Source organism: Schistocerca serialis, chromosome 12, assembly GCF_023864345.2.
Source record: "Schistocerca serialis cubense isolate TAMUIC-IGC-003099 chromosome 12, iqSchSeri2.2, whole genome shotgun sequence".
NCBI lineage: Eukaryota > Metazoa > Arthropoda > Insecta > Orthoptera > Acrididae > Schistocerca > Schistocerca serialis.
Window position 1 is genome coordinate 95,997,632 of NC_064649.1, and position 12,519 is coordinate 96,010,150.

A 12,519-nucleotide genomic window follows, 5' to 3' on the forward strand; every position below is an offset into this window, starting at 1 on the left:
GTGGCGGCCTTGGAAGAGCGGGGCGACGTCTTCCGCAAAGAATCGTGAACGTTCGCGACGTTTGTCCGTCCCGGAAGGTGCGTAGATATTGATAAGACGGACACCCAGAACTGTGAGTGCCATTCCTCTTGCCCCAGGCAGAAACAGGATATCGTCCGCCACTATCCCTTCCCGAAGAAGTACAGCGACATCGCTGCCTGTTGGGGAAGCTGGAGAGACGCAAGCATCGTAACCGTACATGCCTGGGAAGTCGTCGACGTACACTTCCTGGAGAAGGGCTATGTCGATGGAAGCAGAGTTCAACATATCCTGAAGCAAGGATAACTTAGCGCGCGTCCGTATAGTGTTAATGTTTATAGTTGCAACGCGATAAGTTTGAGGTCTATCCACAGCATCCGTGTTGGCCATCAATACCCACTGTAACTGACGGCGGGAAAGGATCAACACTGGTGGGGTAAATTGCCCCCCGTGTCGTCCGACACGATGGGCAAGGAGTGTTCCTCACAGTCGTCCGCCCAGTCGCCGTGAAACACCATCGGCTGTTGGTGGCTGTTAGTGGCTGCTGCGGCACTCGGCGCTGACTCCATCGGCTCTGCTGGCTGGGAATCGGCAGCGGATGTCTGCTTGTGATCCTGCTGTGCTGTGGGGTCGGAGGGGCTGAAGCCGTCACCACGGCGATCTGTTGAGTTTGATGTTACAGCGGCCTCTGTACCGCCGGTACCGTCGTCGGAATTTCCATAGTTCATGTCAGACGATCGCTGCAAACACTCGTCCGATGGAGCACGCCGCCGTCTCTTGTGTTTTCGCGGGGAACGCTGTTTACGGACGTGTGTTTCAGTATCTGAATGTGGGTGGATTTCGTCAGCTGCTCCGGTGTCTGGAAGAAAAGCCGCTGTCGGCACAACCCGTGGGTCAATGTCCATCCGGGCATCCACGCCTTCTTGCAAGGTTGATCGGTGATTATCTTCAGGTGGGGGCGCCGTTGTAGAGGCCGGATCCTGTACTGCAGAAGCCATTTTGGTCTCTCCATCGGGGGCGGCTATCGGACTACTGTCGTCAGCATCGGAAAGAGTTGCTGCCCGTGTAACTTCGGCGTAATTGAGAGGAAGGGTCGTCACCGTAGAAGGAGTCATAGATTCACCTGTCGGGATTTGAGTAAGCCGTCGTCGGAGACAATCCGACCGGACGTGCCCTTCTTGGCCACAACCAGAACAAGTGCGTGGCTGACCGTCATACATAATGATCGCCCTACATCCGCCGATGACAAGATATGACGGAACATGTTTGGTCAGTTCAATTTTAATCTGTCGTACCCCGTTAAGAACGGGGTACGTTGTAAAGGTGGTCCATTTTTCGGCCATATGGCTGATCACTCTGCCGTAGGGCTGGAAAGCCGCGGTGACTACGTCCGGTGGTACTTCGAAAGGGAGTTCGAAGACGCGTATCGTACGGAGGCCAAGCCCCGCGTGATCGATAGAGACCGCCCCAATATGGCCATCAGAATGTTTGAATTTAAGATCGTTCGCATGTGCGCTCACGATTCTGTTGCACACCTCGTCACTTACTAGCTTGACGTAGACAACACTGCTCGTGATAGAGAGATGGATACCAATTATGTCTCGCGGGTCAATGTTAACGTCGTCACGTAGAAAACGTTCCACTTCAAAAGCTCGCGGTCGTGCATCATCGGTTTGAAAACTGATCTTGATGGTGGTTTGTCTGTATGAATGTGCCATGTTGCGTCGGTAGTGATGGACTCTAAACTAGCGGCGACGAAGTAGTAAACAACTACGGGCACTCGCGACCGCGCGGACGGGACGTAAACAAGACGTCCTCGCCGCAGCGCTGCGGAAAGCAGACTGAGCTATCGGTGCTGTCGGCGAAAAGCGTTGACAATGTTGGTACAGAAGCGGCAGTTATAAGAGTAGCTTACCTCGATTTCTGTAAAAGTATGCGTTTTCGGACCCCATACCTGATGATGAGAAATGCTCTATTTACAATTATCTATCGATCCCGCCAATTTTGAGTCGATCGCTCGTCATATCCTTTACGACTGATTTTCTCAAAAAAAAAAACGCGGGCGTGTTGACCCAAAATATCTTAGATTCCTTCGTTTTAGGTTTTACAGAAGCGACCTGCCAAATCTGAGCCGAATCGGTTGGCCGTGGTTGAGGCCTTTCCCTTGTGAGACACGGCCGGTCAGCTGCTTGCATCCTCACTATGCGCACTCTGATACTTGCCTCAGCCAGTGCGTCCTCTGTGAACGTAATTGAGTACACACACAGTAAGTTAAATTTCGTGGTTTCTGCCAGTCTTTCCGATGTTGGAATTCTTCTGTGCACTGCGGCGTAGTATTAGCACCTTCAGTGTATGAGTCGGGGGTGGTCGTCTTACTGTACTGTTAACTGAAAGCCGAGAGATAAATGTTTGAGACAAGCTCTACGCCTGGGACGCTGGAAGCGGTAATCGAGAGAAGCGCTGGGGCCATTAAGCCCCACTGGGGTACCGCGGGCTACCATTGTAGGTGGTGGGCGAGAGTGGGGGACGTGTTATGATGGGGGACGCGTGTAAGGGGGCTGCGCAAATCATCGGAGAGGAATGGCGGTCGGCGTGACGTCAGATTGTGCGGGCCCACTATTTATTGATTATCAATGGCGGCGCTGGGACGCGCGGGGCGATTTATAGCCCGTCCCGTGTCGGGCACTCAGCGGCGAATCGCCCAGATATACGACCCGGCCGGCCAGGGTCTCGGGTTCGGCGCCCGCCGATGTTCCCTACCCCCACTCCCTCAACCTCCCTTGATTTAGGCGTGCGCACGGGAGCAGCCCTAAATCACTCAGACGTGGCCTGCGCACCCAGATTGCTGGTCCAGCGTCTATCGCGCGCCGCGTCCTGATTTACGCAACTCTAATGACGCTGCTGTCGACAAGACACAAAGCCCACACGGCTGAGCAGACGGCACAGATGGATGACACCGCCTCGTGCGCTTGCCCTTCCCGCAGTGCGTGTCGTCGATCAGTCATTCAGCTGGTGCTCGCTACGCAAGTTACTCACCTTCTACATACGACTTACAACGCACAGTTCGGCGCTCGTAAGAAATCTCTGTGCATGATAAAGAATTCACGACATATAACAATTTTGAATAAACTTACAGAAAAGTGCAGCTTTCCTACATAATAACTGAGACAAGATTTTAGAAACGTCAGGACAACTTCAGAAGATTTTTCGACCGTAACAGACTCGTTGGACAATTCAAAATGGTGAAACATGTTCGAAATTCTCGGGAAAATACGTATAAGCTAAAGGCAAATGAACCGGACAATCGAGAGTTAAGGAAAACGAGAAGGACCGAACCCACAAATCAATTGGTTATTATTTCATGCAAATAACTATTGATAAGTTAAATTTTAGCTTAAAATCAGAGAAATAAATAGTGCAATTTAAATCTCAAGTCCACATTTTAAAACCAATATACGAGGGCTCTCCACAAAGTACATTACGTTTTGGAATTAAAAATAAATAAAGTATTGTAAATTTTTTTTTTATTATATACAGATGAAAGCCACACTTAAATACTACTTTTCCACATAGTTGCCATTTAAATTAAAGCACTTATCGTAGCGATGGACGAGCTTGGAAATTCCTTCGTCGTAAAATTCGGCCGCCTGAGCCTTCAACCACGTGGTTACCTCTTCTTGAAGCTGTGCGTCGTCATCAAAACGCTGCATAGCCAACCACTTCTTCATTGCTGGGAATAAGTGGAAGTCGCTCGGTGCCAGGTCGGGACTGTACGGCGGATGATGAAACAACTCCCACTTAAAATATTCGAGAACTTCACGAGTGGCATTTGCCGTGTGGGTCTGTGCGTTGTCGTGAATCAGCAAGATCTTTGAGCCCGACTTCCCCCTGCGCTTGTTTTGTATTACTCTTCTGAGGTTGTGCAGAGTTTGGCAATACCTTTGAGAGTTTATTGCAGTGGCTCTTTCCAGGAATTCCACAAAAATCACACCTTTTCTGTCCCAAAAGACAGTCGCCAAGAGGTTGAAGGCGCAGGCGGCCGAATTTTACGACGAAGGAATTTCCAAGCTCGTCCATCGCTACGATAAGTGCCTTAATTTAAATGGCAACTATGTAGAAAAGTAGTATTTAAATGTGACTTTCATCTGTATATAATAAAAAAAATTCCAATACTTTATTTATTTTTATTTCCAAAACGTAATGTACTTTGTGGATAGCCCTTGTAACATGTTTTTAATAATAATAAAAGGGCCAGCTGCGCAAAAGTTCTACATCTACGTGATTACTGTGCTATTCACAATAAAGTGCCTAGCAGAGGATCTCTGTACCATTCCACTCTCGAACGGCACGCGGAAAAAACGAGCACTTAAATTTTTCTGTGCGAGCCCTGATTTCTATTATTTTATCGTGATGATCATTTCTCTCTATGTAGGTGGGTGCCAACAGAATGTTTTCGCAACCGGAGGAGAAAAACGGTGATTGAAATTTCGTGAGAAGATCCCGTCGCAACGAAAAACGCCTTTGTTTTAATGATTGCCACTCCAATTCAGGTATAATGTCTGTGACAGTATCTCCCCTATTTCGCGATAATACGAAACGAGCTGCCCTTCTTTGTACTTTTTCAATGTCATCCGTCAGTCCCACCTGATGCGGATCCCACACCGCACAGCAGTACTCCAGAATAGTGCGGAAAAGCGTGCTGTGGGCAATCTTTTTAGTAGACATGTTGCACCTTCTAAGTGTTCTGCGAATGAATCGCAGTCTTTGGTTTGCTCTACCCACGATATTATCTATGCGATCGTTCCAATTTAGGTTATTTGTAATTATAATACCTAAGTATTTAGTTGAATTTACAGCCATCAGATTTGTGTGACAAATCGCGTAATCGAAATTTAGCTGATTTCTTTTAGTACTCATGTGAATAACTTCATCCTTTTCCTCATTCAGGATCAATTGCCACTTTTCGCACCATACAGATATCTTATCTAAATCATTTTGCAGCTCGTTTTGATCATCTGATCACTTTACAAGACGGTAAATGACAGTATCATCTGCAAACAATCGAAACCGACTACTCAGATCGTCTCCAATGTCGTTAATATGAATCAGGAACAACAGAGGGCCTTTAACATTTCCTTGGGGAACGCCGGATGTTACTTCTGTTTTACTCCATGACGTTTCGTTTATTACTACGAATTGTGACCTTTCTGACAGGAAATCACGAATCCAGTCGCACAACTGAGGCGATATCCCATAACAACGCAGTTTGGTTTGAAGACGCTTTTGAGGAACGGTGTCGAAAGCCTTCTGGAAATCTGAAAATATGGAAGCAATTTGACATCCCCTATCGATAGCACTTATTACTTCATGAGTATAAAGATCTAGCTGTGTTTCACAAGAACGATATTTTCTGAAACCGTGCTGACTGTGTGTCAATAAATCGTTTCTTCGAGGTACTTCATAATGTTCGAATACAATATATGTTCCAAAACCCTACTACAAATCGACGTTAGTGATGTAGGCCTGTAATACAGCGGATTACTCCTACTTCCTTTTTCGGGTATTGGTGTGACTTGAACAATTTTCCAGTCTTTTGGTACGGATCTGTCTGTGAGCGAGTGGTTGTATATAATTGCTAAATATGGAGCTATTTTATCAACATACTCTGAGAGAAACCAGACTGGTATACAATCTGGACCGGAGACCTTGCCTTTATTAAGTGATTTAAGCTGCTTTGTTACTCCGAGGATATCTACTTCCATGTTTCTCATCTTGGCAGTTGTTCTTGATTGGAATTCAGGTGAAATATACAACTTAAATCTTAAGGCCACAGTTTGGAGAAATATGGCTACAAGGTTACTCTTTTAGACTACAACGGAGCCACACTTAATACTCATCTTGTGTAAGGTATCGGCGCTACATGGACGCAAGAAGTGCGTTGAGATGGTAATTTTTAAACAAACAGTTGGGTGGCGTATGCAGCAGATCGGTTCAGAGTGAGGTAGGCGAACCAGGCTGCGATCAACGTGAAGCGGCAGTCGATACAACACGGTGTCACTAACCAACGATCGGACGGCCACAAGGTCGACCCTTTCCACAGCCAGAGGCCCGCTCTAGCTGGCGAACGCGACGAAGGCAGACCCCCACCAACCGACCGATGCGCCCCACCCTCCACTCACGCAACAGCCATTTTCCTGTGTCGGCTTTCGCAGACCAACTTGGCTCGAACAGCTCAACTCAGTTCTCACGTAGGAACCCGATGTTACAAACAACCTGGCTCTAACGTGCAACTCCTCTGTCTCAGACGAACTGTCCCACCGAGAGACATACCACACCGCCAGCACTCCCAGACTTCGACCAAAGATGCTTACTGAACAAACAGTAAATCGATAGAAAACTGGAGCCAGTGGCGCCAGACTGGACCGAAGCGAAGTAAAATATGGGGCCGCGGCCCAGGAAAGGCATGTAGTTTGGAAACAGAGGCTAGTATGGACCACTTAAGCCAAAATTGGTATAAGACATTTCTTGCTGTTTTGAAACGGAGCATAACCGCATAAAACCTTCGTTTCACCACCTCTTTTGGTGTCAATGGTTTGATCACTACGGACGGCAATGCATGCTCTGCAATGTGCTCTCATGCTGGCCATAAATTTGGTAAGGAGTTCTTCTGGTGGGGCATTCCATAGTTTCACTAGCGCTGTTGAAGACTGATGGGTAGTTGTTGGTACATTCGGACGTGCTGCAGTACGTCTACCCAACAGATCCCACCCTTGCTCGAAAGCAATTATGTCGGGGGAATGGGAAGTCCAATCTATTCGCCCTGTATCCTCTCGTTCCAAGAGCTCATCCACCTGCCCTGTTGGATGTGGTAGCGCATTGTCATCCACAAACTTGAAGTCAGAGCCGAATCCACCCCTGAAAAAGCGCATGTTGGGAAAGAGTACAGTGTCACAATGGCGATGACTAGTTGAGTATACTACACTATGTGATCAAAAATATCCGGACCACTGGCTGAAAATGACTTAAAATTTCTTGGCGCCCTCCATAGGTAATTCTGGAATTCTATATGATGTTGGGCCACCATTAGCCATGATGACAGCTTCCACTCTCGCAGGAATACGTTAAATCAGGTGCTTGAAGGTATCTTCCGGAGTGACAGCCCATTCTTCACGCAGTACTGCACTGAGGAGAGTTATCGATGTCGGTCAGTGAGGCCTGACACGAACTCGGCGTTCCAAAACATCTCAAAGGTGTTCTATTGGGTTCAGGTCAGGACTCTTTATTGGTCAGTCAATTACATGGATGTTATTGTTTTGTAACCACTCCGCCACAGGCCGTGCATTATGAACAGATGCTCGATCGTGTTAAAAGGTGCAGTCACCATTCCCGAATTATTCTTGAACACTGGGAAGCAAGATGATGCTTAATAGGCCTCTGCTGTGATGTTGTTGATGTGGTCTTCAGTCCAGAGACTAGTTTGATGCAGCTCTCCATGCTACTCTATCCTGTGCAAGATTCTTCATCTCCCAGTACCTACTGCAACCTACATCCTCCTGAATTTGTTTAGTGTATTCATCTCTTGGTCTCCCTCTACGATATTTACCCTCCACGCTGCCCTCCAATACTAAATTGATTCGACTACATTCCATTATCACCGTTTTGCTTTTGTTGATGTTCGTCTTATATCCTCCTTTCAAGACACAGGCCATTCCGTTCAGCTGCTCTTCCAGGTCCTGCTGTCTCTGATAGAATTACAATGTCATCGGCGAACCTCAAAGTTTTTATTTCTTCTCCATGGATTTTAATTCCTACTCCGAAATTTTCTTTTGTTTCCTTTGTTGCTTGCTCAATATACAGATTGAATAACGTCGGCGATAGGCTACAACCCTGTCTCACTCCCTTCCCAACCACTGCTTCCCTTTCATGCCCCTCGACTCTTATAACATACACCTATAGAATTTGAAAGAGAGTATTCCAGTCAACATTGTCAAAAGCTTCCTCTAAGTCTACAAATGCTAGAAACGTAGGTTTGCCTTTCCTTCATCTATTTTCTAAGGTAAGTCGTATGGTCAGTATTGCCTCACGTGTTCCAACGTTTCTACGGAATCCAAACTGATCTTCCCCGAGGTCGGCCTCTGCCAGTTTTTCCTCTCGTCTGCAAAGAATTCGCGTTATTATTTTGCAGCTATGGCTTATTAAACTGATAGTTCGGTTATCTGATAGTGCCATGCAAAACAAAAAGAGGTGCAAGCCCCTTCCGTGAGAAACACGACCGCACCATAACACCACCGCCTCCTAATTTTACTGTTGGCACTACACACACTGGCAGATGACGATCACCGGGCAATGCCATACCCACACCCTGCCATCGATTCGCCACATTGTGTACCGTGATTCGTCACTCCACACAATGTTTTTTCACTGTTGAATAGTTCAATGTTTACGCTTTTTACACCAAGCGAGGCGTCGATTGGCATTTACCGGCGTGATGTGTGGCTTATGAGCAGCCGCTCGACCCTGAAATCCAAGTTTTCTCACCTCCCGACTAACTGTCAAAGTACTTGTAGTGGATCCTGCGGCAGTTTGGAATTCGTGAAGGTCTGGATAGATGTCTGCCTATTACACATTGCGACCCTCTTCATCTGTCAGCGGTCTCTGTCAGTCAACAGACGAGGTCGGCCTGTACGCTTTTGTACTGTTCATTTCTCTTCGCGTTTCCACTTCACTATCACATTGGAATCAGCGGACCTAGGGATGTTTAGGAGTGTGGAAACCTCGCCTATTGACGTATGACACAAATGACACCCAGTCACCAGATCACATTCAAAGTCCGTGAGTTCTATGGAGCGCCCCATTTGCTCTCTCACGATGTCTAATGACTATTGAGGTCACTAGTATGAAGTACATGGGAGTAGGTGGCAGCACAATGCACCTAATATGAAAATCGTATGTTTTTGAGGGTGTCCGGGTACTTCTGCTCACACAGTGCATGTTGAAAGGTATGAGGGTCAGTACGGCCTTGAAACGTCATACACCCTGTACCATGGCACCTCGAGCACGAAAATGATCATGTTTGACAATGTTCCAAGATGCATTACATTCTCCCCTTTTTGCCTAATGATGGTGGGTCTGTCATTTTTAAACATGGTAGTTTTAGTGGTCCAGATATTACGGTGTTGGGAGGCATAATGTTGCATGGGCGTACTGACTTCCAAATATTTGAACACGTAGTCACCGGTCAGTGTCACTGTACCTGTTGTCCACGTCCGTCTTTTCAGGGATGCATTCGGCCCTCACTTCAGTTTTTTTGGTGATAATTCTCGACCACCTTGAATTGCGCAGGTGGTCGAGCTCTCGGAACTAGAGGAAATTCGGCTATTGGACTGGCCTGAACATATCCTCGACTTAAATCCCGTCGAGCGGTTGTGGGATGCGTTAGGGGGGGGGGGGGGAGGGGCACTGTAGCACATTCACATGCACCAACGACCGTCCAGCAGTTTTTCACCGCGCTCATGGAGAAATGGAACGCCCTGCTAGAAGAATCGCTTACGAACTTTGTGACCAGCAGGGGAGCACTAGGCATAGCATGCATTGCTCTCTATGGTAATCGCACTCTCTATTACGAACCACGTCCCGGTGACTTCAGTCTTACTGTCTTTGAATAAAAGTGTCACTTTTCTTCGTCTCATTGCGTATGTCTTTCAGCTACCTTACGTGCTGTACTGTAACAGATCTTTCTGTGTATCGCCAAGTTTCATCAAGTATGCTACGTAGCAGGGGACAGTTACATCCGCCCCTAAGGTTTGGACACACAACCTACGCGACAAAGTCATAGGGTAGCGATATGCTTGTATACAGTGCGGTAGTATCGCGTACACAAGGTATAAAAGGGCAGTGGATTCGCAGAGCCGCCATTTGTACTGAGGTGATTCTTGTGAATACGTTTCCGACGTGACTGTGGCCTCACGACGGGAATTATCAGACTTTGAGCGCGAAACAGTAGTTAGAGCTAGACGCTAGACGCATGGGACATACCATCTCGGGAATCGGTAGGGAATTCAATAATTCGTGATCCACAATGTCTAGAGTGTGGCGGGAATACCGAATTTCAGGCATTACCTCTAACCACAGACAGTGCAGTGGCCGACGTTCTACACTTTTTTTAGCGACCGAAGACAGTGGCGTTTGCGTATCGTTGTTAGTGCTAACAGACAAGCAGTAGTGCGCGAAATAAGCGCAAAAATCAGTGAGGAATTTAACAGTGAGGACGTGCGCTAGCTGTGTGCTTCATTTATTTCAAGCGTCAACTTCGCTTCGCAATTTCTCGGGATGTGATTGACCTATTGCGATGCAACCAACGCTATTATTTTTGTGGTTGTTCATGCTATTGACTGCACTCCAAATAATAGAGGATTTCCATTTAAAAATAAACAAGTTTGTGTTGAAAATAGTATTTGCTTACGTTTTAAAATTTCGCATAGTATTTGGTTTTCTAAGCCCCTGCCGTACGTTCGTGCTGGTGGAACCCGTATTTGAATATCTCTTGTTGTTCCAGAGATATTTGAGGTGGCAGAGTTAGGTGATCCACCCTGTATATATCCGGGTAGGTATGGTCAGTGGAACTGGGTTGCGTTGGCTGGTAACAAGAGCCTAAGAGCAAAGCCTGTTATACATCTGTTTCTGTCTCGGCGAGACCGACGCGAGTGCCTTTGCTAACATCACGCGTCGCCTGCAACGCTTCTCCTGGGCTCATGACCATATCGATTGAACCCCAGACGATTGCAAAACCGTGTTGTGGTTAGATGAGTCCCGATTTATGTTGCTAGGAGCTGGTGGTAGGGTCCGACTGTGCCGCAGATACCATGAAGCAATGGACCAAAGTTGTCAACAACGCAGTGTGGAAGCTGGTGGTGGCTCCAGAATGGTGTGGGCTGCGTGTACGTGGAATCGACTGCGTCCTCTGGGCTATCTGAACCGATCATTGGCTGGAAATGGCTATGTTCGTCTACGTACAGAGCATTTGCAGCCATTCATGCATCTGAAGTTCCCAAACAACTCTGTCATCCGACAGGGCCACAGTTGTTCACGATTAGTTTGCTGGACATTCAGGACACTTCGACCGATTGGTCTGGACATCCAGATGGCTCGACATGAATCCCGTCGAACATTTATGGGACATAACAGATGGGTCAGTTCGTGCACGAAATACCGCACCAGGAATACTTTCGCGATTGTGGTCGGCTACATAGACAGCACGGCCCAGAATTTCTGTAGTGTTTTACAGCGATTTGTTGAGTCCATACCACGGCACAGTGGGACCCTACCACCAGCTCCTAGCAACATAAATCGGGACTCATCTAACCACATCACGGTTTTCCTGTCGTCTAGGGTTCAACCGATAAGGTCATAAGCCCAGGAGAAGAGTTGCAGGCGACGTGTGCTATTAGAAAAGCCACTTGCGTCGCTCTCGCCGAGACAGAAACGGATGTATAACAGGCTTTGCACTTAGGCTCTTGTTACCAGCCAACGCAACCCAGTTCCACTGACCATACCTACCCGGATATATACAGGGTGTCTCACCTAACTTTGCTACCTCAAATATCTCTCGAACAACAACAGATATTCAAATACGGGTTCCACCAGCGGCTCGTTTTCTATTATCACGTACTAGGGGAGAGAGCGTGGCAGATATGATACGCGAATTGGGATGGAAGACATTTCGTCGCGGCGAGATCTATTTACGAAATTTCACTCACCAACTTTCTCTTCCGAATGCGAAAATATTTTGTTGAGCCCAACCTACATAGGTAGGAATGATCATCAAAATAAAATAAGAGAAATCAGAGCTCGAACAGAAAGGTTTAGGTGTTAGTTTTTCCTGCGCGCTGTTTGGGAGTGGAATGTGAATTGCAGAGTAGTCATGTAGATGTAGATGTAGAATTGCCGCACCGCGCCGGGAAAAAGCGTTTCCGGTTCGATATTAGGAGGTATGCCATGACTTCTGTCACACTGGTGTATCTGCCATTTCTCATGTAACGCCCGGTGTAGCGCGGTTATCGCCGGCTGAGGCCGTGAGTCCCGCTCAAAATTGTAAATTCCGCCGCGGAGCTTGAGCAGTAGGCAGCGCGCCAGTCGCCTATTCCAGGCTAGCTGTAGTCCAGCGGCGGTGGAGGCGGTGGCGGAATGCGGCGCCGTATTGGGGGCGGGTCGGTATGTCGGCTGCCGCCTCCCCGGTCCCAGGAACGCTCAGAATGCCCACGCGGCGGGCAGCGGTCTGGCAAAGAAGCGACTGAGCTGGCGGAAAAGCAGCTCACGACCAGGCGCTCTTGCTCACGACCGCTGCGGGGCAAAATACCTGCCGCAAAAAGCAGCCATTGTATTCTGCACCGCGGGTACGTAGCAGGACACTGTGAAACTTACCGGCGTTTGTCCGTCGCACAGACTACCCACTGTGGGACGTAGTAATAGGTATTCCTGGCGTAGAGACTCAACCGAAAGAAC

The 12,519-nt window shown here is 47.7% G+C and overlaps 1 protein-coding gene across 1 annotated transcript in view; it reads left to right on the forward strand.

The window, feature by feature from the left end:
* The window catches only part of LOC126427966 (uncharacterized), a 113,642-nt gene that overhangs the window by 12,625 nt on the left and 88,498 nt on the right, over positions 1 to 12,519 (forward strand). Inside the window, exon 2 of the mRNA XM_050089853.1 lies at positions 12,164 to 12,410. Within this exon, the coding sequence (XP_049945810.1) occupies positions 12,164 to 12,410 (247 nt within the window). The remainder of the gene's footprint in view (positions 1 to 12,163; positions 12,411 to 12,519) is intronic.